At 37.7% G+C, this 27,701-nt stretch overlaps 1 protein-coding gene across 1 annotated transcript in view; it reads left to right on the top strand.

Moving 5' to 3' along the window:
* Positions 1–4,939: 4,939 nt before the first annotated feature.
* The window catches only part of plcl1 (phospholipase C like 1), a 75,238-nt gene continuing 52,476 nt past the window's right edge, over positions 4,940–27,701 (top strand). Inside the window, exon 1 of the mRNA XM_039655565.2 lies at positions 4,940–5,677. Within this exon, the coding sequence (XP_039511499.2) occupies positions 5,504–5,677 (174 nt within the window). The 5' untranslated portion in view covers positions 4,940–5,503. The remainder of the gene's footprint in view (positions 5,678–27,701) is intronic.

The raw sequence follows: 27,701 nt of genomic DNA, 5'->3' as shown, positions 1-27,701 counted from the left end.
TAGATTATGTGGCCTTGGGTCACCCTGCAATACAAACAGACATCTGATGCATTTATAGATTAAGAGCCTAATCCAAAATTGGAATAAAATGGAAAGTATTTGTTAATCTTTCATATAAATGAAAGAACATCCAAATTTTAGATCTTGACAGCATGCATGTCACACATCTGTCTGCCCATGTGCCTCTTAGTCAGTGCTCAGAAATAACACTGAAAAAAAACCAACAAAGTCTGGGTCCTAGACCGGAAACCACTGTCATTCTGAGACCACACCCAGAGGACACTGGGAAGGAAACCCATGCTTTCTTTGAACACACAGCTTAGGAAGGAAACAAATATACAGTAGGTAAAAACCAACACAAAAGCTTATGCAACAAACTTCCAAGAAAAGTGAAACGTAAATGCATTATTTAATCTTAAACTAGTAGTACTTCTGAAAATTACATTCACTATTCATTAACTTTTCATCTGTCTTCATATTTTCATCCCAAATACAGACATCTCCATCTGATGCAAATTATACTCCACATTATAATCCCACTTCTGTTACTGTGAGATTGACCTGGCCTACATCAATCTCTCTGACACATAATCCGGACTCTAAAACCCATTCATCTATTCCTGAGGATATTCAAGAATCAAGAATAACTTTTTATAGTCATTTTCAACAATAAAGTGAAACAACACTATCGCCTCAAAGCAAAAAGCTTTAAAATGGATGGATGGATTGATTTCAACTTTTATATTCAAATAGACACTTATTTGTATTTCATTTAGTGATGAATTTGCGTCTTATTTTATCTTTTAAAGTCTTAAAGTTTAAAAGGCATTTACATAATGCAGGAGACCAGATAACAAGATGTGACTTTCAGCCAATCAGAAATTAGCCTATGGTGAAATCACTATCAGACATGACATGTCTTTCTAAATTACTTTAATTCACGGAAATATGTGAATATTATATCAAAGTTTGAGACGTCGTGTGAACAAAATGTGAAACACTCCATTCTCTCCAAAATCTCTCGCAAATTGCCTTATTGAGATCTGATCACAAATTCAAATGGGGCTACTTAAAGACACAAAGGCACTAAAGTGGGCTCAATTTCTTTCTTTCTTTCTTTCTTTCTTTCTTTCTTTCTTTCTTTCTTTCTTTCTTTCTTTCTTTCTTTCTTTCTTTCTTTCTTTCTTTCTTTCTTTCTTTCTTTCTTTCTTTCTTTCTTTCTTTCTTTCTTTCTTTCTTTTTTTTTTTTTTACTAAGCTGGGCTCATGGTCGATCTTCCAAATGAACACGCTTCGTCTCCAATACTTGTGACACAGCGCCATCTACCATTCGACACATGTAATCTTGTATTGAATAGTGTCATTATAGACATAAAATAACAAGTGGCATTCACATCGGTTAGATTTTTATCTAAGTTGTAATAAAATTGGTTGTGGATCTTTTGCAACTAATAAATCATTAAAAAATGTCTAAAGGTGAAATGTTAATTTTTGATTATCATTTTGATAATTTTTGATTATTAATAACTGATTATCCCTATTATAGAACAAAAAATATGCTGAAACAAGAAAGAAAGAAAGAAAGAAAGAAAGAAAGAAAGAAAGAAAGAAAGAAAGAAAGACAAAGGAAATACAGATGTTGATATGCATTGATATTTGCTGTTGGCCTCTGAAAACTATTACTATGATTTGATTAACATGTTCTCTGTCTGTAATTTAAACATGACTATCATGACTAAAGCTATAATGTAACGCCTTTTTTATTTGACTGCTTCTTTATCGTTTTTAGCATTTTTCCGTCTTGTTAAAAAAAGTGTGATTTCGGTACCAGCTGTTCCTAGTCTTTTCATTACTCGAGAGTAGGCTACTTTCAACACTTTGATCCAACACAAAAGAAATGCAATTCAATTTTGAATGACGTGGAGAGATTTGTTGAGTGCAGATGAAAAGACAGAGCAACCTACTACCTGAAATAGGTCTGAGATAAGGGTGGAAATAACAGTATAGGCTACTGCTGACAGAAACCAATCTCCTCAGAGATATTTTAAATAAAAAGAAGCTATGATGCAAATATTATTTTAGACCAGCATTTCAAATACGTTATAGACTTCCTTATAAAAACTTTGGGGGTTTAGTGCATTTAGGCTACCACGTCTTTTAACTGACCATTTAATTTTGATTTTGTTTTGAAGTACAATTGATACTATACTCTCTGCACCTGCTGTTATCTCATTCTTCAGCGAAAAGGGAGCAAAGAAGCTGAGGAAGGACACAGAGATAAGAGCAACACGACCCTGACACACATCTGTCACCTCTCACACTCGCCTGCTCTCTGGCAATAACAAGCTCTTGTTTTATAGTGCATTACACATAACTTCATAAAGTAGAAATATTGTAGCAACATTTTTACAGTTTAGCAAAGTAAACAATCCATTTAAAGTTCATAAATCACAAAAGTATCTGTAGGCCTACCATATTTTTAAGGTAGGCCAGCTTTGTGTTTGTTGTTAATTGTTTTAAGGCATCAAATGTGTGACGTTTTCCATAGGCTATGGAAGTAGGCCTACTCATATTCTTCAAAACATCTTCTTTTGTGTTCAATGAAAGAACGAAATTCATAGAGGTTTGGAACATCTTGGGGGTGAGTAGAACTATCCCGTTAAAGTTCTCAAATCTTTGTAGCAGCCTACACTTGAGGGCGCTGTTGCTAGTTTAGTGAAAACCCGCGTTGATAATTATTTAGGCCTACACTTCCGTGAAAACTGCAGTATATTGTGTTGTAATATATTTCATATTCAGTGTATGAATGTACTCACATTTGCATTATTATAGTGGACATAATTGTAAGGTTATTTATGTAAAGTTTGCTGAGTTAAGTTTTCACCTGTTTCTAACATGTGAAAGAAAACAGGCCTTACAAAATCTTATAGGTAGGCCTAATATGAATATAAGACTAAGTCAATATTTTTCACATAAATCCTCCAATTTTTTGCTCATATAATTCATATTTAGTGGACACTAGCCTACCACATTTTCTAAGATGGTAACAGAAACAAAGTGGCGACTGTTGTGGAGATGAACTTCGCTGAGAAGACCTAAACTGTTAAGTCAAACACATATTCAACACCTTACACCATCTGTCTACTTTTGGCTGAAAGGGCTGACTAAAACGGACCCCATTCTTACACTGTTGTTTTTCTTTTTAATTTTGAGAACATTTCATAACCCCTCAGTTCCACGTCCTAAACATTTAAGTTAGGCGTGGTAACGCAAAGTATGTTAAAAACAATATTCAGTCTTAAAGTGTATATTAGAGCTCTCTTTAATGACACTGTTCTCATAGAGAGGGTTTAGTTTTAACCAAGGTAACCTGACACTAGGGGAAGATCTACAGAGAGGTGTTAGAGTTTTTAGCCCTGCGCTAATGACCCTCGGGTTCTGTCTACTTTTCACAGAGGGCTTGCATCTTGAGCAACCTCTCATTCGTCCGGTACATCAGCTGGCTCGTCACCAGGGTTTCACAACGTTCTTTTACTCTGCATTTCTGTGCGAGTTTTATGAACCAAATTCACACACTTTTGTCATGAGTTCTGCACACACATCAGGCACATAGAGGGCAGTTCAGATACAATTTAGTTTTAGATACAATTTGCTAAAAATAGACAGCAGAACCACACTGAGATGAGGCCTTTAACACTTAAATGATGAATGCATCATTTAAGTGTTAAAGGCCTCATCTCAGTGTGGTTCTGCTGTCTATTTTTAGCAAATAGACATTGTCTGATAATGGAGAATACATTGCAAAAACCTGCTATTTCTGCTGTAAAGACGTTTGAAAGACACTAATTTTGTAAGGGACAGTCATTGAGAAACAATAAAATATCATTTTACATAGGGACCAATGGTATGCTTGATTTTTTTTTGGATAAAGATCGTATTAAAAATTTCAAATTCATCCTAAAAAATGATTTATACATTAAGAAAAAAATAATATTTCAATATTTATGAATAATAAAATGTCATTTAATTGCTAAAATCACTAGAAAACCTTGGAATTACAGCATTTTTGCATTGAAAAATTATTTTTATGTAACCTAATTTACATTGACCTATTTTATGTTATTTTTCATGTAAACATATTTTTTCCTTTTTGTTATTTTTCATGCAACACTGCTCAGCAGTGTAATTTTAGTAGTTTATAATTGAGATATTCATTCATATTGTATAATTGTTTTTATATTTTCATTTGAATGTAGTGTTTAATGTTTAAAGTTTTTAATATGCATTTATACATACATTTGCAAACATTTTTGTGTCACAAAGTGTCACAATTGACTTTATACACAGCTGCACTACTTCCTGAAGTTCAGCCAGCTCCTTGTTTCCTGTCTGGCATTATTGGAGAAACTTGATTAATTCAGGTGTGTCTGATTATCGTTGCCGTGACTACTGATGTCAGGCACACCTGAATTAATACATTTGTCCAATAATGGCAGACAGGAAACAAGGAGCTGAAGTTCAGGAAGTAGTGCAACTGTGCATAAAGCCATTAGAAAGTCAAGGTTTGTTAAACTTTATCAGATCTTTCAATTCAATTGTTATAAACAACAGAGCTTGTGTTAATCCAACGACTGCCAAATAGGCTATAGCACATTACATATATCCTTTTGATACACGACACAGTTTTCAATAGTGATACCCCAAGCAAGCTTCTTTTCTCCTAAACATCTGGTAAACTTAAATGAGTAACATTCCTGAGGCTCACACGCATGGCTCCTCCTCTATGAAAAAAAAGAGCTATTATAGTTTGTGGAAATTTGAGGGTGCCGGTTGGTCACGACACCAGTCAATCAAGAGCTTACGGACGAGAGGGGCGGGTTTAGTGGATCTAAGAGGCTGTACCAGTGTCAGGGGCGTGCCTCATTCTAGACTAACCTAACAACACACACAACACATACAGAGTGAGATGAGGCGATCAACAGCCACAACTCTGGCGTTTCTTTTCCATCACGCTGACACAGAATCCGCACATTTGGGGGTTGTTTTGATGCCCGTTAGTATCTGGTGACCCTCAGTCCTTCCGCTCTACAGCATATCTGTTAACAAAAAGTGCATTTTTGCACCTCTATGTTTTGCACGTGTCAGATTCAGATTGTTGACGCACGCTGGATCAATGAGAGAAGTTAGGTAGACTACGGCGGTGCTTTTTAACTTGTTGCGCGGTGATGCAAGTGTCCTATTGCGCAAGAGAATGATTCATGAGTCAGTTATTATACATATAACTTCTTCTTCGAGCTATTTGACGGGCAGAAGTTACTTTAGAATGGGCTCAAGGGACGAGATACATTCTCAACCTGCCGTTCAGTCTGCGCAATTTAGTTAAAGTGGACTACCGGAGCTACCCAAAGACGCAAATCAAGAGTTGGATGTGGACGTTCTTGGGTCCTAATACGTGCACCTTTAGAGTAAAATTATATTGATTTTCTAAGCAACTAATCTTGGAGATGTCGGAGTCTTACGAGGACGGGGTGTGCGGAGATGGAGCTCCGGACTTCATCCCACCGAGAGCGATTCGATCATCCCGGCGGAGTGGAGTCACCATACCGCTGGTGGAGCGCGATGAGGCGGCTCTCCTGGAGTCGGTGAAAATGGCACCGAGGAGGAGCAGCATCATTAAGGTAATAGCAGAAACATACCTATGAGTTGTCATGAGTTTGGTAGTGTGATTTGTAATATTGTTGAATAGAGTGAAGCGAGTAACCCTCATCATGTAAACAACATGTATCATTGCCGTTCATACAGATTCAGTTCTCTTAAAGGTTCGTGACTTGATCCAGGACACAATGTTAAAACTTGTGCGATTTAAACCTACAACCTTTTAGTTAGAGTGAAACTGCTAGTGTTGTGGAGCAGGCGTGTTACGGATAGGCTTACGTGGTGTAAATTTTTTTAGCAATCAAAAAGCATGTCTGATTAATTGAAATAATGTAGGCTATTATGAATCATTAAACATACAACATTTTTTAAAAAATATATGAAAATTCACACTAATTCTGTGTTGTGTTTTTTTTTTCTGGTAATAAAATGAAGACATAAAACACATAATCAATTATCATACATTTTAATCATATGAAATTAAATAAACCTCTTTGTCAAATAACGTGCTGCACAATGAGCTTTACTGATAAAATTAAAACATGGATTATTCCTTAAAAAAGTTTTGATTATAATTTATTTGGTTTAAGTGTTAATATTATTAGCCTATTGGGACATATCAAAATTCTACTGTACAACGGTAATATATTTCTGTCAAGTTAAACCGAACTTTTATTTGGATGTGTTGCCATGAAGACCTTTTGAGTTTCTGCGTGTTTATGTCATGATGATAGTTTTTCTCAAATGAAGCGGTTCAATGATCATGAATTGACTTTTGGAGTGGGTCTAGAGCCTGGAGAGGAAGTTCATGCATTTGTGTCTTCATATAGACAAAAACAGTATTATTATTACAGTATATTGTTTTTCCCTGCTCAAATGTGACCCAGAACAGACCTGTGGCCAATTTCACAACCATTGGTGTAGATTCATCTCAGAATTTCTTATGAATGGAAATTATGACAATGCCCATAAATATTAGGCTACTCTGAGCCTGTTGGTCAAAGCATTACAGATCTTTCTGCTGTGCCTTGAATCCTTGAAGTTGACCCTTTAGTTTCTTGCTGAATTCGCACATTCATACCTGTGAAATCACATGACAGTAAAAATTGAACTACAAGAGAAATGCTGTCATGCCTTTAGAGTACTAGTGATATTGCCATGAGTTGATGTTCATAGACCTATCATTTTCTTTATCCTTTACATAGTGTCAAACAATGTTTTTAGCTAAGCTATGATTTTACAAGTCATTAAATCTCTAGTCATTAAATTACATAATAACCATAGATGTTTGGTCTGCTTTACTTGGATGGAAGCATTTGTGTCCCCTTTAACACAAAAGCAGTGAAACGAAACGTGCCAGAGGCCGTTTTCCACAGAATGGTTGTTACAGTATGTAAACCGCAAGGCCATTGTGACCTATAGGGTTGACCTGAAACAATTAATATTTTGCACGAATAAGCCAGACAATGACTCAAAAGAGGTACATGAAATGCAACTCAGCATTTATAAGGATCATAAAGAGAAAATGACATGTCAACATGTCAGATCAACAGCCAAACATTTTTGAAAAACACAAATGCCCTTAGGGTCTTGGGTTTACTAATGCTAGATAATCATTGATCTAGTGTTGTGGAGTAATGCAGCAATGACTCTCAATCAGTGCTTTGCAATGAAGGTCAACCAATTATCTTCAGCATGATTAGGTGGTAGAAGGATTATGGAGCAAACCAACGGGGCCAGTGACTGACTGAGGGACCTCCAGCTATGAGACACTGCATATGTAACATTTATAAAACAGCACTTGCCAGTGACTGTTGTTGCCATATTGTGACACAAAATGTTAACCTTGCACATTGTGTTTGATACATTGAACATTGAGGCTTGAGTGTGTTTGAGTGTATTTCTCATATTTACAATGCAATTTTGTCTAGACAGTAAATTTGCCGTTTGTGACAAAGGTAGTGCCACTCTACATCACACGACTGTAATTCATATTTGGGTGCTGCCCATAACTCAAGTTCAGAACACTCTTAAAAAATAAAGGTTCCAGATGAGGTTTTTCACAGCAGTGCCATAGAAAAAAAACATTTTTGTTTCCTCAAACTTTCAGTAAAGGGTTAGGGCTAACCCTTAGGGTCATTTAAACATTTTAAAGAACACTTTTCCACTATTTTAGAACCGTTTGTGTAATAGACAGGTTCTATGGATGTTAAAGGCTCTTCATGGAACCATACAATCAGTAAAGAATTTTAAGAGTGTACTCGCAGGTCTTGAATAGGCTGTTTTAGTTCAGTGAGCAGGAAGTGGCTCTGGATAATTGACAGATGGCAAAGAAGCTGATGATGTCAGTGACAGGCACTGTCGATAGAGCGGAGAGGGGGCAGCGTTCATGTGACTCATCCTAGCCTGGTTACTTGGTTCAGTTTGTTTCAGACCCAGAATGTGAGTAATGTTCCCTGTCCTCGGCCAAAGTACGCAGCCCTCCAAGACAATGTCCAGAGCCATAGTTATTTTTTAAATGGATGCAGAACTTGTGGCTTACACCTATTTGAATGTGTTGCTTGATATCTGATATCTAGAGCTCTCTCTGTGCAGTGTATGCGCAAGAGTTCACATTAGCGTAAGTGGTTGAGTAGGAGTGTGAGTAGTACTGTGTCCAAATTTTACTCAAACAAGTCTTAAATTAAAAGTATCCATTCAAAAACATTAGTGAATGCAAAATGTTTTATTTGATTGTACTTCAAGCTGCAGTCTGTAGCTTTTTTGGGGTTAAAAATGATCCAAAATACATATTTGAGAAAAACCAGCCAGTGTTCAAAACTATCTGCTTGCAATTGCTCGATTCAAAGCGATAATCTTGTGATAATGTTTTTAATTCCAGTGGTACTGGTCAATTTACGTGGGAGATTCGAGCATGTCCTTGCGTCATTACATCACATCTGTACACATAAAGGAAGAGTCTCGGCTAGTTGGCTATATTGTGTGTGAGGATGCTGGAGGTAGAGATTTATAGCTTTTTCTCACAGCACTTTTTCACTTCAGAGTGGCTAACTTACAAAAAAAAGAGACTGCAACCGGACCCATGCGAAAACAATGATACAAATCAGGACATTACATGTAGTCACGCAATGCTGACGTTGTTAACATTAAAGGATCCATTCAACACCCATAAATCACCCATTTCAACATTAATCTTTATTGAAAGTGGATCATATATGTAGTCGAAATGTAAAAGAAAAGACGAAGAAAAGACAGAAAATATCTGAAGGGCGCATTGGTATGTAAGACAACAACTCCCACAATGCACCACATTGCACAACTCCGCAAGCCACACCCACTATTCCAGAACAGCGCAAAAACATCAGAGAAATCACTCACGTCTACAAGGCTATCGTTAGACACCAGAGTTTGAAATTCATTTCGCACAAAATTTCCAGTTAGTTAGCTGTGGCGAGCAGGACGAGGGCGACTGGGCGAGGGATGTGAGAAGACGGCGCGAGGCCGGTGGGGTGAGTGATAATGAAAGACACCTGTGAGACACACCGGTCTCGCATCTCTCACGGAGGAGCGGAGGCATAAAGGAGGGGCAACGACGGAAGATCGAGAGAGAAAGAGGATTTTATGTTGTATTTTGTTTCTGTTTGTAACGTTACAGCAGTCGTCATTGAGGGGCTGCAGGCTTATACTTTTGTTTTGTAATGTTCATTATACTATTCAAATGTTTAAATGGTCGCCGGTTCCTTCTTCTTAACATTACATTGGCAAGCAGCCGCCTCTGGTTCCTCCGTCAGCCTCACCTGTTTAGTTTCTTCTGTCATTGTCATTACTTCCTATCTCCACAGCACTTGTTAGCTTAGCTTCCAAACAAGATGGCTGATATTGATTTCAGTTTCTGCAAGTGAACCCACTAATAATAGGTCTGTAATGAGTGGGGCCCACACCCTTGAATAATGAGCTAATGTTTGTAGTCTCTACGGTTTTCAATGAAATGTGACTTCCTGCTTATTATGGCGCAAAATGATGATTTTTATGTCATAATAATCCCATCTCAGGGGAAAATAAGGGAATAAACCATGATCATTCAAATATATGACTGGGTTTCTAAAGATACAAAGCTTAATGCAAATGAGTGGTGGTGGTTGAGGAGATTCCCCTCTCTATGTAAAGCGCTTTGAGTCCAGAGAAAAGCACTATATAAATGTAATGAATTATTATTATTATTATTATTATTATGAGTGAAGTGTCCCTTTAATAATTTGAGAATAAAGTATAATTTGCATGGTTTTTCTTGATATGACAAGCAATTTTTAGATTTAATCAGTGTGATTTACTGCAATGTCAGAACCAGAGCAAAAGTGGATGTTACTTACTAGTTCAGATGACATTTTCCGGTGAAAATTCTTATGTTGGTCATATTTCCAAAAATAATAATCTGTGATTCTGAATGCCAGTATCCACACCGACACGATTATTGACAGCTGCACACTCTCCTCAAACATTGTGTTCATCCGTGCTGTGCTATGTCGAGGGTGTTGAAGTGCAACTCACGGAAAGTTGATAATTCGGCGAATGACTGCAATTGCAGAATTCGAACAGAGATGGTGACAAAGACGCCGGACTGAAGCTTTAAGCGTTTATAAGATGGTCAGCGTCTCAGCGCATCTCACATCACACAGGCACCGTTGGAGAACTGAGTGTGTACCCTACCGGCTTCCTTCTCATGTAAACTCTATTCTATTCTCTTTTTATGTATCCTAAGTCTTTCATTAAAAATGGGGAGAAAAACATTCAATTTGTTACATCGGAGTGGAGCGACTTTCTGTGCATTATATTAAATTGACTTATAATGATTATCCTGGTTCTAAGCAAACTTGACATAAACTGTAAACATGTCCTTAAAATATCCGATTGGTTGATTGTAATGTAATTCCAGGATCAACTGGATTCATACTTTATGAATCGCTAAAATGTTTTCATCGTTAAAAAATTTCAGTAAACCTAAACAAGTGCTCGATAAGCCTGTCTCGCGAGCTCATTCAAACCCTGCGTGCACATGACATCTTGCAATACAAGCCCTCACCACACGCATATGATCATTCCTCACGCTCGTTCTGCTCTCGTAGTCGAGGGGTGGGACTTACTGTTTTAATAACCTCAAATGTTGTTGGTTATTTCGCCTTTTCTGGAAGTCAGTTGTGATTGGACGCCTGTCCAATGACCCGTAATTCACTTGGCTTGGGAACAAGTGGCAAGCTCCCGGGGTGCTTCTCATTTCTTAGTTGTGCATCCTCGCTTCATTCTCTCGCTTCCTTCCCTCGCATCTCCTGTAGGACGCGAGGGAAGGAAGCAAGGAAGGAAAAGGAGGACAGAGGAATCTAATAAAAGCTCCATGTACATTGGAATACTTGATCACTCGAGTGTCATAAGGAACGCTAAAAGGATCTGCCCTTATGTTGTTGAACTTTGTTTTTTTTAATACATTTGAAGAGTTCAGATGCAAAAGCCCCTAAGTGCCATTTGAAATTTTCTTCTAAAATGATCATTTTTATCAAGCTCGTATATTTAAGTTCAGTAATTTCACTTAAATGACAAAGTGAAATTACGGAACTTAAATATAACGGTGCAATTAGAGAATTGAGATGTCCTTCAAGATGGCTGAGCTCGATCGGATTCCGGGTCATAGGATGGAGGATGGAGGAGACGAGGAGGGATATTGAGATGCACCCCTTGTCTCTCTCTTGAAACACGGAAGTGAATTAAACTGCAATTCATCGACTGGCCGCTTGAGGCTGACAGCAAAAGTGAGTCAAATATGTATCGCCCCTATGTTAAAATGCCCAACTTCACAGCAGAAAAAAATATGTTTACAGCCTCATGGCAAATAGTTGTTCATTTACCTGAACTTCTGGGGTAATTCTTTGGTTTAACCCATCCGAGAAATTGAGTGGCGGCCAAAATCAGATTTTAAAATGGACTGATTAAAACTGTTTATGAACTTGACATGTGATGCCATGCTGACTGACAGGTATGCGCACAAATCACTGTCACACGCACAAGCTCAGAGCAATATTGTATGTTACTGTCTGCATGATAATACATTTTTAACTAGCAGATATAGATAATAGATGCATTATTATCTATATATTGATAATAATGCATCACGATACACATAGTTGACTGCTTGTATGTTGTGAGAAATGTGTGTGATTTGTGTTATGTACTTGCTGCTCTTAACGAATTGCCCCTTGTGGGATTAATAAAGTTGATAAAAAAGTAAAGTTAATAGTTTCACTTTTAGCTACGTCTTTTAAAGGTGCCATATGTAATAATTGAGGTAACAATATACGAAAAATGAGCTACACGCATCAAAAGAATGAGAAGAAATAAGTGCAAAGATGTCATTAAAAAACTGACAAGTTATAGTGCTGCCGAGATATTAACCTGAATTAGCATGCTAAATTACTAGCCTCAGCCCGGCAGGTATCGTAATACCAGTTCCGGCCATGGGAGGCGGTATGCGGACAGGCAACGTTAGCACCAGCCAAACTGCGATACGCGAGTGAGTCGCGCTCGCGCCGGCTTGTGTGTGTGTGTACTTGAACCTGATGTCAGTCGTGTGGAAATACAGCCCACTACTACATTTCAGTTCAGGGAAGAGTTCAAAAAATGATTGGTCGACATTATGCATGAGGAATACATTTTGGTAAGTTGTAGCATACTGTATCTTTCAACAGAGTTCATGTTCTTTTTCCAGCTAGTAGAGACGATCGGTTCACGTGCGCTAGGGATCTGTAGTGTAACATGTACAAGCGCCAAAACGGTATTTATTCTTTGAATTGCGTAATATAATTGACAGAATCTGAGAGCTTAACTAACCTGCTTGCTAAGTGTCAATTGCGTGTGTCTCACGGTGAATTCACGGCGCTAGCTTGATCAACATCAGCGAATGCTGTCTGTCAAATTAATTCACTAACAATAAAAGTGTAATATGAACAAAACGAATACCATAAACTTCAAATAATTGCCCAAGCTTTTATTTTCCCATACCGTCGAAATGCACCAGCTTGTTTTTGAGATCTATGAGGCGGTCTTCATCATTTAGTGTTGAGATTCATAGTGTTTAGTTTAGTTCACTCTAGTGTTTAGTTCATTCAGTCTCTGATCTCTAAAAATCTCCAAATGTTCCACGTGAAACTGCGGTCTTCCAACCTTTTACTATCATGTCAAATGATTTGAATAACATGCGCGATGGTAGGAGCACAAGTCATTTTTTGGAGGTATACTGCCCCCATCTGTTATGGAATATGGAGTAGGATTTGATTTATTATGGTAGATGGCACCTTTAACAATTATAATATTTCGAAGGGCAAAAACATTAACTTTAACTATAGGCTTTACTTTTTCAAACAGCTGTCACTTTAGTGCGAGGCCACCCAGCCAGCAGCTCCACCCACGACCGCCTCTTTACCCATTTTCTTTTATGGGTGACACGCTGCCAAGATGGCGACGGTCGTTGACGCCCACTTTAGGCTTCAAAAACGTTCTTCAGAAACCTACTGGTGACATTTTTTTTACAGTCTATGCTTGAGACATGAGACGTCACATGACTTTTCTTCTGTGGAACTCAAAAGGAGAGGTTTTGAAGAATTAACAAGTCATTGAATTTAGATATCTAAATTAGATATTAAACTGAAAAAGCTGTGAAGAAACCTTCAGGCCCCAATCCTTTATGCATTGTTGTTTACCAATTTCAGATGCTTTATGATCTTTTTGATCACAGTAAACTTTGTTCTAATGTGTTGTGCTCTGTTCTGGACCGTGATTGTTTAGAAAGCGTCACTGGCTCCTAGTCAAGATCAATGACAATGTAGCTGCAAAGACACTGTGTATCTTTGTGTGACAGACTTTGTGGTTAAGTAGGCCTGTGTATGTGAATTTGACGTTGTCCTGAAGGCAGACTGGACCCTCTGTCCTCTAGTGTCACTCAGATACTGGTGCCACAATCCACTGAATGCTGTTATCCTTCCTATCTGACACAAACACTCATCCCTGTCTCTGGGACCTCTCTTGCGATCATACGGTCTAGTATGTGTTTTTCTGTGTTTGTATTATATAAGTTGGTTTATGATCCAAATCTACATGGGGTGGGTAGCGTGGCGAACACTAGATGTTTCATCGCTCTCAGTGTGCGTGTCAATTGGGAAGTATACACAGTCTTTTAAGAGGATGCAAATTTTGACATTTCACAGCCCTTTTCCTGTGTATTTCAGTGAACTTGGCCCTGTTTCCTAGCAGTACCTCAGGTGCCTACATCCTGAAGACACTCATTAACATTTTTTTTTAAACATTTCCTTGCTATTCAGTGCCAGGTGAAAACTGGACAGAAAGTTTGCCTTGTTTGGCCACTTTGTGCGAGTCGAGTCTTGTGAAGAAAAGTCAAACTAATGCCAAACTTTTGTTTTTAGACAAATTGCCAAAAGCTGAAGACTGTGAAGTTCAAAACATCATTACCCACATTTTTTTTATTATCATCACTCCTTTGTGGGAGACTGCTGGAATACAAATAAGTCAGGAGGAGATACAGAGTGAAATAGAGAGAAGTTATGAGGTGAAGGAGTATGATAGCTGAAGAAACTATGCTTATAGCTTCCTGTTTGGTAACACCCAAACCACAGCTTATGATCTGTTGAGCTTGTCTGGTGCTAGAGCTGCACGACTAATCATTAAAATTTCACAATCTCGATTCAAACACACACACATGATTTCATTCCTAAATGACAATGATTCACCTGCATCTATTAAACCTTTGACAAAATCATACCGGAACATTTAAATCTGTGTTGGCACTGATCCAGAGAAAGCAGTTATCATGTGTATAAAATAGCTTCACAAACAATCTTTTCAACCACACAATATTGTTATTTCTGTGTTAGAACAATTCAGATCATCACAGAAGTACTGGATATAAACACTGATGTCTTTACAGTAATGATCAAAATAGAGCAGATCACCTTTTAAAAGTAACTTGTAACTATTGTATCGATTACATTGTTATACCACTAGGTGGCGAGTGAGTGTTTAAACAATTTTATTTGTCATTGAATCATTCATTAAAAGAGATTTGTTCAAGAAGTATGATTCATCCAAAAATGAAACCTGTGGAAATCATTGGCCCTTTCCAAAATGGCACCCTAAGCACTTCCTGACACCGCACTTTCGTGACGTAATGCTGATTTGACTTTTGGGTTGAAGTCTGCTGCTGTGTTCGCATCAGTACGGATTTGGCAAAAGTACGCATGGAGGGCGCATATCGACCACAAAGGGGGCTCGGTAACACCCTTCTGAAACCTAAAATGACAAATGGTACTCCGTATGATCTCATGGATTTAACAGACACTCACACAGGGCAGCCATTGTAAGTCCACAAGACCAAAAGTGTCTATGAAGTGTGCAATTTGGGACAGTCATTGAATCATTAATTCAAACCGATTTACAAAAATAAATCAGATTAATTATTTTAAATAGACAGAAGCTTTTTATTACGTGCTATTTTGTTTAGTTGTCGATTCAGAATCGTGATCTCTGTTAGAAACAAAAAAAAAATATTCTTAATTTATCCAAATTCATGCAACTCTATGTGGTGCACTTTTACTCATGATCACTTATCTCAGAAGTACATCTGCGTTCTGCACTGTACTTCACTGTATTTGCCATCACAATAACAATGATATTCAAAGTGGGGACTTTAGGGGATGAAAGTCAGAGGTATACTACAAATGTCACAGCGTGACTCTGAACAGCAGTGACAGGGGAAAGCCGTGCGTGCTTAGATGTAGACGGAAAGTACTGTATAACTTGTACAACACTTGTACTGTTGTACAACAGATCGTATCATAGCATGAAAATATGAGCAAGCTGAATGAGAAGGAGGGGTGTTGAAATAGATGGTTGGTAAATTTCATCACTAGAGCCAGTTTTACTTTAGGGTGGAGCTCTTCACAACTTCTCTCCTGGTCAGCCGCAGCCCACAGGGGGGGGGGGGGGGGGGGGGGGGGGGGGGGGGGGGGGGGGGGGGTGGTTTGGTATAGTGTTAGATGTTTGGGGCTGGGACACTGACATATGCTCACATAATGCTCTCTTCCATGATGCATGGTAAACATAAGAGGGATGAGGTGACTTGAAAAAGACATATATCTACTGGTATTCAGGTTCTTACATTGGTGTGTATTCACATCTTGGATGAAGTTCTCACCATGTCATGGTGAAATTTACTCTGTTATTCCAGTCTGCATTTTGTCATTGAAGTTTCCCAGCCCTCCCTGGGCCTGGCACACAGGGTACAAGCAGGAATCTGAGACCCTAGAGGCAAATGTTTTCAGCATGCTAGATGACGTGCTCATCAAATGTTCAGTGTTTTTGGTCCAGAGTTTTGACAAATTAGAATTCAGCAAAAAAAAAATTTCTGATTGGATATTGTATAGCGCTACAACCAATCAGAGCTACGAAGAAGGTGACGACTGAGTCCCATGCGTTATTCCACCAGCGGAGCAAGTTGATATATTAGACTTTTACCGTATCCAGTCAGCAAAACTCCAAACACATCTTTTTTTTTTTAATGACTCAAGTGCCGTTGTCTGTTCTGTTTTCAAAGAAAATCTGAAGTTTAAATCATTCAGAGTAGCGGTCAAAGCTGAATCGAAATACAGCTGTTCGCCAGCAGTAGCCATTCTTTGTTTTCAAGTAGCAGTGAACCGTCTGTCGTCATTATGTTTAGCCCGCCTGCCGACTCTATCCACGATGTGATTGGTCTGACCAGAGTTTGGTTTTTCCAGCTAAAACGTCTATGGAGATTTTCTAGACCACACTGGTTGCAAAATAATTTTTGCTGCCACTAGGGTGCGCCTAGATTTCTAGGCTACAGTAAAACAGTAATCTTGAGAAATACTATAATAAACGTTTTCTATTTCAATATATTTTATTATAGTAATTTATTCCTGTCACGGTAAAGCCGAATTTTCAGCATCATTATTTTTTCAGTGCCATATGATCCTTCAGGAATCATTCGAACTCCATAACCTAACCAGACACGAATCACATTGCGATAAGATTCCAGCAGCAAGCAATTTCTGTCCACACACCAGATGCGACATGATTACGAAATGTGACAAAATCAAAAAAATCACATCAAATGTCAAAAATCAAAAATCACATCAAATGAGAAGAGTGTGTGGGCGGAGTCTCTCTGCAAGCTCACACTGCACTCCCAATGAAACATAATTAAATTTATAAATATTACACCATTTTGACGTTATTGAAAATTGTGACTGAAGCGATCTTTGTCACAGCATAGGCTTGCAGTTTGAACGTTCTTATTTTCTTTAATTTATTTTCAAGATCTGAGGTGAATTATACATTGTCAAAATCAATATGGCTATAAAGGTCACGCAAAATGATATTCAAACTCACATCAGAGACTTGGGCTACCTGAGGTTATCTTTGTCATACTTTGTTGTTATTCCAACCGCAACGTTGCAGAAATAGAAACAGTTTCTAAAATAGATTTGTTCCGGCTGGTTAGGACAAAAGCTCTGATTAACATAGAAAAGACAGCTTTTATCACGTGTCATGTCTCGTTAGGACATGGTGTTACTGTGCTGAATAGGTGCTCAACTAACATTTTCTATTATTAACAAAGTTAAAACAGTTTTGCTGCGTAACTCTTTACCCACCAGCATTTTTGAAAAAGTTACAAACCACCGCCAGCATTTAAAAAAAAAAAAATTTCACAAGTTTCAAGGCCCCCAGAATATTTTGTTGTATGAATATCTGAACATGCAATACGTCAAAAGATAGAACAGTGTGTGGGCGGAGTTTTAAAACAACAACAACAACAAAATTGTATTATTATTTATATGCTGTTTAATATTGATTATTGCGTTATTTTGAATATGCATCTGCTTACATGTGATCTTGTTTGTTTCTGCTTCTTTTTCGCCTGTGTTTTGATCAGGAAATTCGGTACTCTTTCAGAAGATGCCTAATAGCGCCCCCGACCATGTAACAGTGAAAACATGGAAAGACGAAAATTTCCGTCAAATTTCCGTTGAAGCGCTTTGTCACAAATGACTGAAAGTTAAAAAAAAAGGCATTTATTTGATAGAGAAATCATTTTTAAAATTAGAAGTGTTTATACTGTCAGTTTATTTGTGACATGCAATGTCTTGGCCATAGACTTCTATAATAAGTGCTTTACAGTTAAATTCTTGTTTGTTTTATTGTTGTGTGATATTGTTGTTAACAATTACCTAATAAATATTATATTTTAAAGGTAACATGCCAAGGCAAATGCAAGTTGTTTGCATATTGCTTCATTTACCATTACACCGATTGATGTGTCTAGTGGCGTTCTACAATCTTTCAGCAAGAGTGTGTCCAAGAATATAAAGGGCAGGCCAGCAAGAATGTGATATTGAATTCGGAATTGCGATGATTTCATTCCAACTCGCCATGGAAATCACTGGCACACAGTTGGGCTACCATGGCAACAGATGGCCCTGACACAATCCACCTCAGTGTTCATTGACATGCAGAAAGCGGTTTTGTAGTCTGGGGTGTGGTCACAACTGTGTCAGATGAGGTCTACCCAACATGCACTCATATTCTTGTTGCTCTTCTTTAAGCACGGCCTGGCGTGTGTCTCTTGTGGGAATGTGATAGTTCACTTTGGAAGAATTACAAGGAACACTTAAGAGTTCCGCAGAGTTTCACCCATAAGCACTCCATCAAAAGGTCTGTCCTCTTCTTGTGAATAACAACCGACGGAGAGATTCTCCATGCACAAGCACTAATTTCCTATGTGAAATTCTTATTTTGATCCCTCCTTCCGCAGATAAAAGCAGCTTTTGGCCCTTTGACAGTTGACAGAGTGTGTTTAGGTACAATTGAGGCATGCTAGAGGTGCATTCTGAGCGCAGTTTCTGTAACATGATTACATTTCTAATCATCTCCTCGCCGTCTCTAAGCAGCAGTGAAGGGGGAAACGAGAGGAAAAGGTGGACAACCAGAGCCAGACATTAAAGCGTTAAAATTAGAATATATTAATACAATTTAATATAATTTGACATGCTTTGGATGACCCTAGTCTGTCTCTCAGCCTTTAAAAACATAAAATCATTGTGCGTGAAGTAATGCTCTTACAATGTTTGAGAAGGACATTGGATGGGAATAGACAGTCATTTATTATTACCACTACAAAAAAGTTCCTGTTCACCCTGTTTGGGTTTTTTGAAAAAATGCTATCAGTCAAATTCACCATTAACTTTACTTTGTTTTCTGTTTTTGGCCTACACTGTAGAGATGATTAATCGTTAAAAGTTTGGGATCTCTAGTATTCAAACACACATCTTATTTCTAAAAACAACGATACCGGTACTTTGATACTATGTATATTAAACCCTTGACAAGTCCGATCCAACATTCAGATCTGCTTTGGTGTTGCCGCTGAGCCAGAGAGAGCAGTTGTCATGTATAGGTATGAAACGGATTCACAAACAGTCTTTTCAACCACACAGTAGTATTGTTATTTCTGTGCTACAATAATTCAAATCATCCCAGATGTGCTGGGATAAAAGTTTTATAGTTTGGATATAAACACTATCAATCAAAACAGAGTACCTTTTGAAAGTAACTTCACGCTTCAAATATATTGCATCAATTACACTGTTAAACCAGTAGGTGGAGACAAGTAACTGTTAAAAATGTATTTGTCATTGAATCATTCAAGAGATTCATTAAAGGTGTAGTGTGTATTTTTTTAGCAGCATCTAGCGGTTCGGTTGCGAGTTGCACTAGGGCTTAGCCTCTCCATACCCCTCCCTTTCGAAGAAGATACGGTGGCTAAAACGGGACAAACATATCGTCGTCTGAGACCGCAGAGAATAGCCAGAGTAAGCCAAGTTTCTGTACCACGGTACATTATAAGCCACATCATGGATAAAGTTTACAAAGCCATAGTCAGGTGAGGATCAAGGGTCTTAATATATAATACACATTTCTCCCCACATAGCAAAATACAGTGAGGGAGAAGAACCACATGAATCTAAGCAACTATATATTTTTTTCTAACAGGGTAGTAAAAGTTTAGCTGGCTAATATGAGCTGTTATTGTAGCTGAGCTGGTGCAGCGTAAAGCCTTGTTTTGACTCGACACGTCCACATGAGCCCAAAGGTACGCGTGGCAAAAATTACATGATTGTAACAGCGCGCGCCTCTGCATAGACACCATTTACTACACACAATAGTCTTTTTTTTCTCTGATTTTAAAAACTTCGCGATCAACTTAAAATCCTTCCAAGATCGATTTGTCGACCATGATCGATGGGTTGGTGACTCCTGTAACGTTACTGTTTTACGGTCAAGACTAAGAGTACTTATCAGCTGTCTCTCGACCGTAACCACCACATTCATCCCCACTAGGTCTGCAACTAACGATTATTTTTATAATCGATTAATCGGATGATTATTTTTTGGATTAATTGATTAATCGGATAAAAAGATTCTATTTCATTTTTGTTTTGTTTATTATAACTAAATAAAACCCTAAGGGTTGTGGCGAGCTGAACGAGGCCTAGATGATCTGATAATCACTCTTTTGTGTGTTAAACAATCTACTTAAGAAAAACTTAAGTTTTTGAATTACTTAAATTTCTACTTAAAGAAAAACAACAAATAATATATATATATGACCATAACCTATGACAAAAATGCTATTGTAAACTAGATTAGTGGATAAAAAAAATACTGCAACATCTCTAGTGATAGCATTTGTTAACTTAACTTGTCTCTTTGAAGATATGTTGAGTATTTAAACTTATGCCATGACCATCACAGGGTCTCCAACTGTTTTAGAATTTCAATGTGAAATGCTTGAAACTTAAACCTGAATATAATTAAATGTGCTTGGGTTGAGGTGGATTTTCTGGAATTGTGCATAAATCAAAATGCACCCCCCCCCCTCCCCCATACAAACAGTAATGTGTTTAATCAGCTAAATAAGTATAACACTTTACAGCTTAAATAACAAGTATTATTTTACTGAAAACCTTCATCTAAGTGCTTTAACAAAATGATGAGTTGCACATTTCTGTTTTCACCTCCCGGCCTGCTTGCCCATTTTCCACTGTAAGCGCATTACTGAAAACCAATTCTTTTCTGTGGTAATCAACAGAACAGTTGCATTTATCATGGAATATTACTTAATGGGAACAGATGGAAAGAATAGTTTGTTGGTTTAAAGTTAAATGTAAATTAAATGTAAAATTTGTGTTTTGCTTTATTTTGTGCATGTAAAGCTAGCCAGGAACCAGTAGCACCTCATTGCAGTACACAAGATTCAGGGAGCAGAGTTGGATCCAGATCTAAGGGGTGGAGATGGGTAGGATTAGGGGTGGGTTTATGGATCAGGGGGTAGAGATGGGTAGGATTAGATTTGGGGTTAGGGATCAGGGGGCGAAGATGGGTAGGATTAGGGGTGGGGTTAGGGATCAGGGCGTGGAGATGTGTAGGATTAGGGGTGGGGTTATGGATCAGGGGGTGGAGATGGGTAGGATTAGGGGTGGGGTTAGGGATCAGGGGGCGGAGATGGGTAGGATTAGGGGTGGGGTTATGGATCAGGGGGTGGAGATGGGTAGGATTAGGGGTGAGGTTAGGGATCAGGGGGCGGAGATGGGTAGGATTAGGGGTGAGGTTATAGATCAGAGGGTGGAGATAGGTGTTCTGGATTTCGTGTTCTTAAGTGAGGACCATCTCGGGGGAACTGACAAAATAAGACAGTGAAACAGATGGAAAATTTGGGAAGACAAAAGTACATCCACTTATGCTTGAATTCAGAAACTGTGATGTAATCACACTTATTATATGTATCTTTTTGGTCTTTAATTTTTTCCATGTTTTTCCAGACTCTTCCAGTTCAAAACCTCAAACCGAACCCTGTTACAATTAAGTTCTTGTATCCAAAACAAACCTTTGTTGACTATTATATCTGATTACCCATAATGCCGCCATACTCATGCATGTCTGATTTTGGCTTGAAAATTTCAATTGGCAGTTTTTAGACATCAGGCAGTTGTTTTCCCCTCATTTCCCAATTATTTGCTCTTTTGTTGTTTTGGATGAGATTCATCCGTTCTCTTTCACATTTCTTCTTCTCTATCAGTGATGCTTAGCAGTCACAGACATTTCCTTTGCCACACCAGGATTGAAAGTGCCAGTGACCCTGTGATCTTTGACTCTTTGAAAGAAGGTTAGGTAGTTTCTATAGTAATAAATAGGAAACATTGGCTTTTTCAGCTTCATCCCTCTCTCCCTTCGCGTCTCTATTGCCTTATCTCCATCTCAGCTTGCTCCCTGCTGTCCAAGAACGCTCCTGTGAGAACTGCAGTTCGACACGTTACAAATCACCACTGCCAAAAACACAGGCTTATCTCTCTCTTTTGGCCTCCGTTTCGCCATCTCTCGCTCTGATTTATCTGATCCCTGTAGTTTTTTTCAGGGAGGGACAAACAGACAAACAGGATGAAACCAAAACATACATGGCAGAAAGGATCAGGCCTGCAGACAGAGATTTATCAGATAAACTAGAGAACGATGGAGAAAGCCGGATGATGGAGGCAGACAGTTTTGCATCATTAACTCTTTGTTGTCTACAATCATACTGGTGTGATCTGTCTAGGCTTGTTCCTGGAGCATGCGATCACACTGGTGCGATAAGAATGTTCAGTGCATCATGTGATCAACTGCTAAATTCAGTGCTTTGGCTGGAGCTGATCCAGAGATGGACACACTCAGTGCTTCTTATAAATCTCAACTATTCAGTGTTTTCAAGTGTTGTCGATCTCCTATGCTGTTGACGTAAACACAGTGCAGCGTCAGAACGCCGGCTCGCGTCGAACTCCTGCGTCAGCACCACACGCATGCATTGCTCGCTGTGCTCAACAATGTAGGAGACTGACCCAGAAAAGAAATTGTTGAATTAAGTATGTTTACATAACATTAAGGTTGAACCACTGTAGTCACATGGACTATTTCAACTATGTTTTTACTACCTTTCTGGGCCTTGAAAGTTGCAATGACGTTGCTGCTTGTTCAGAAACCGGATCAGATTTCATCAAAAGATATTTTAATTTGTGTTCCAAAGGTCTTATGAGTTTTGAACTAAATAACTTTTGGTGAACCCTTTAAGCTAAAAAAGCACCATTTTCCATAATTGATTTCCATTTTGAACCTTTTTACCATATGAAAAACATACAATATAAAGCACATTGTCCATTAAATAACAATCTGAATGGCTGTTAATTATAAAGTTGTGTGACTAGTTGGAATATTTGTAATTTAAACATTTTCAGTGAAGACAAAAATTGGATTAAAATGGTGAATATTTAACAAACCGAATTTCTGACCTTAAGAAAGTGTGACAATTACATACGCAGGGTTGAATAATGAACAATGGGGAAGTATGAAAAGCCCATGAATTCCCACAGGAACAGTAGCTTTAGTTTTTCTGTACAGGATGTATAGATGACACCCGCCCCTCTGTAACAGGCTCTGAGCTGCAGGCTAAAACACACACATATACACAAACACAGTGACATACACATGCCTGAAACCGCAAACATGCAGCGAAACAAGAACAACCCTGGGCCTGCATTCAAATACAAACTGGGACTAATTAAGCCAATTAGCGTTTTAGTAGTATAAAGAGATCTATTCGGTGATGTGGTTTTGCTGCTGTGGCTTTTTTCCCTTTGCCCCGCAGGCCCTTACCCATATTACGGACCACTTCAACTTTATTGCTTTGTTGGAGTGGGCGAACCATTAGAGGTCCAGCTTGCTGTCATAACCCTTCACTCTCCGTAAAATGTAAAATGCATGCTTGATTTCAGTTCACTTGATTTCAATTTTTTTTCAAATATATAATTTTGATATTTTTTTTGTATTTTTTTTGTGTGTTTCTGTAAATTCCCACATTGTCCTACCTCAGTCTGTTGAGCTGATTTACCAAAACATTTCAATGAATCATGTAGTTCTACTACTACAGGGAAAAAAGCAAAACATTTTTACATTTGAATAACTTAGCTTTTGCTTTTATCCAAAGTGTGGCTTTTATCAAAGAAATAAGGAATGCAAAAGTGATTTTTTGTTGTGTTTTTGGCCTTTTTTGGATTGGTCAATAGAAAAGCGTGGGGTAAAGAGAAAGGAGAACGGGATTGAGACTTTGAGCTGGGAATTGGACCTGGGTCACACAGCTAACACGGAAAAAAAAAAAATTCCAGAAGAGAAAAATAAACACCCTATTAACAAAGTGTGGTGCTGTAGATTAATCCTGATCTAATGACAGAATTCTAATCTCATTATTTATAATCCAACCAAAGCACCACAACAAAGAGAGATTAGCACTAGCATTAGAGCAAAACACAGAGCAGGGACTTGTTATAGTTTGAATATTGCTGTGCATGTAAATATTTATTTACACAATCATATACACATACACATTGCGCAAGAAAATAAAATCGATCTTTATTTAAACAAAGTCCTCATTAAGTTTGGCATGTATCTATTTATTTATTTATTATTAGGGCTGCATGTGCAAAGATTAATCGAGATTAATCGCATCCAAAATAAAAGTTTGTGTTTACATAATATATATATGTGTGTGTGTGTGTGTGTGCTGTCTACAATTATATTGTATACATAAATACATATGCATGCATGTATATACTTAAGAATTTATTTGCACGTAAATACTGTATATATATATATAAACACATAATCTATATTATATATAAATATACATAATATACATATTTATATGTATGTGATTAATCGCAATTAATCTTTGCACAGCCCTATTTACTATACATTATGCATTATTATCAAATGTTTGATCACAATGACTGAATTTGTCTCCCATATATAGTCCTAAATATTTGCCCTACAGTTTTGTCCAATTTACTTTATTTATATTTATTGACATGCATATTTATTTACTTATTTTACACACTACATATACATTTATTTATTTTAGTGTGAATTATTTATTTTTATAAACTATATATTAAATGTTTGTCCTTGATGGAATTTGTTTTCCCATAATCTTAAATATTTGTTGTACAGTTTTACATTTATTTATTTTAATAAACATGTATAATTTGCATAGTTCTCCCTAATAACCCATCTTAAAAGAAATCATGCAAGCAAAAAAGTTTGTAAACCACCAGCATCATGTTTTAATTCTCATTTGTCACAGTAGTAGATTGAAAGTGATGTGCTGGAAGTGGCTTTGAGTGATTGCTAATGAGCTGACCTGTAAATAAACACAGCAGGGCCTTGTGCTTTACCTTTCACCTACCTTCCACTGATCTCAAATCTGATTACCACTAGAGCCTTCCATTGAGGACTTCCTAATGCATATACTGAAGTAATCTTTCGCCCTAGTTTAGCTGCCTAGTTGTGCAAATGAGAAGGCCTCCCAGAGAGAGGTCCAGTTACCCATGTAAATACTATGTACTTACTTTAGTAACAACAATTACTGGGGAACAACTTGTACTAACCCTGAACTTACCCCTAAAACAACCCTTGTTCCATGTACTTACCTTATATCAGCAGTACTTTCTAAGTACACTGCATGTAAGTACTGTACTGTAAAAGGAAGCGTTACCAAAATAACCTCATAGAAATCTTTTTACAAATATTTCTTACGTTTTCTGGGTGATTTGCCTGTGCAAAAACCGCTCTGAGTGGTCTCTTACAATCCCAAGTCAAAAGAGCCCATGGCCATGTCTCTATGATGTTCAGGTATTTATATGAGTATGTGACTCCTTCAATAGAAGTTAGCCTATGTATTTGCAAAGGCACACATCTCTTTGTTTCTATAGTTACCCAGTTTGTCATTCAAAGTCACGTACACGGTCTCTGAAAGAGTATCCTCTTTGTATCTATGGTTACCCTAACTGTCACTCACCCTCTTACGATGAGCCTCCACATAGGGGTAGAATTGCCGGAAGAGCTCAGGGTTAAAAAAAAAAAAAAATAGGGCATGTGGTGATGACATTGGCTCTTCCTGATGGATCTGGTGTGGAGTTTCAGGTCCAGATGAGAGCCTTCTGGAAAGCATAATCAACCATATGTTCCTCCTGTAACTGCAAGGAATAATTATAAAGTACCTGTGGCTCAGTCTATTACTTTGCTCAGTGTGCTTGGTATAATTAAAACAGCATTTATTTATAGCTAATTTTTATCCTTTTACAGTAATACGGCAATGTGGTAGCACATTTCCTACAAAGAATTACAAAAACAACACAGGAACAAATTACAGTACATTTTAAAATATATTAAAGACCTCCTGTGGTGAAAATGTGCAAATTCATAGGTCACCATTGCAGAGTATTTTTTTCCTTAAAAATGGAGTGGAAAAAGTCTTAAAAACGCTGTTTGAAATCTCTAGTGTTTTTTTTTTATTTACATCACAAACTACCTTGTAACCAATCACATCAGTGTGTGTGTGTGTGCAGGCTTTATATCATTAACTTTGCTGTGAAGCAGGGGAGTCTCAAGAGAAGCCAGTTATCCTAGTATATTTTTCTGTTGATATGAAAAATCGTGCACATTTAGCTATATAGTGGGTGAATAATGTATATGTTTATGCCTATAAGTTTATCTAAGGATGCAGATTTTCAGAGAGCGATACCATTGTGCAGCATTTACTGGAGTAAAGTTGACAGAGTGGATCAGATAATCCGAGGTGGTGTGAGTGGCTAATTTGCATATTCATGGTCCCGCATATATTAAATGAAGCAAGGATGTAGAGTTATACATTCAAGCTGTTTTAAGGCTTGAATAAAACAAATTCACAGGTAAAGTATTGGGTAGGAATTGGGTAGGATTAAGGGATGTAGATTATGGTAATGCAAAAATAAGTCATTAATATGTGTTTTAAGAACTAATAAACAGTCAATATTCTAGTAATATGCATTCTAATAATTAACTAATAGTGAGAATTGGACTGTAAACTAAAGTGTTAAAAAATTGTTATGGAAATATGAAAGTATTACTTTTTTATTGTATTTTTTCATCAAATAAATGCAGGCTTGGTGACTTAAAAAAAAACGTCTTACCTCAAACTTTTGAATGAGAGTGTATTTTAAATAAAAAAATAAACCATGTGCAGTAATTATTTACTTGTTTTCCTGTTTTAATGAACCATCTATATCTCCGGTTTACTTGTTGTTGGTTGTATGCCATTTTGTAGATGTATTTCAAACTCTTTTCCCCTGAATTCTATTATATAATATCCTGAATATTGACATATATTGTATAAAATTCTCATAATTACGTTTTAATCCCTTCTGCCAAAGTTGGATGGGTCAATCACTTCCTCACAATCGCTTTTTCTATATCCCATGATGTCGATGTGTCATAAACATTTCAGTCATTAGTCACAGCGCTGTCTGATTTATTACATGTTCCTGTGACTCTGCCTGCTCTCTAATCGTCCTGCTCCATCTTAGTGTCTGCCTGTCACTATCTTATCTAATGTGTCTTCACACTCCAGTCTCTCTGCTCTTCTCTCCTTCCCCTGTCCATCCTCCCATTTAACACATCTTACAGCCTGGCTGTCCTGTTTACCACTCACGATTCGTCATCTTTGCGTCTGTGTCCACGTGTCCCCTTCTCCTTCCAGACTCCTTCAACATCCGCCCATCACTTCTGTTGAAAACATTTTGTCACACTTAACTTGTGTGTCTGCGATCATCGAGTGAGTCGATGTGTCCTCCTGTCATCCATCTCTCTTTCTATTACACTTTCTCATGTCACCACGTCCCCATCTGCCATTCCCACTCATCTATTTCTCGGAGTTCTCTTTGATGTGTCCTTCCTCTCCTCTCCCTGCTTGCTTCATTTCATTAAGCTGTCTCCCACCTGTCCATCCTTTACTCTCGCTCTGGTTTTCTCTCACTTTCTCTCTCTTTCTCACCCACTCCCACCATTCTT

This window comes from Pimephales promelas, chromosome 7 (genome assembly GCF_988280905.1).
Source record: "Pimephales promelas chromosome 7, fPimPro1.hap1.1, whole genome shotgun sequence".
Classification (NCBI taxonomy): Eukaryota; Metazoa; Chordata; class Actinopteri; order Cypriniformes; family Leuciscidae; genus Pimephales; species Pimephales promelas.
Note: the sequence above shows the minus strand (reverse complement) of the source record. Positions and strands in the feature narration are given on the sequence as shown.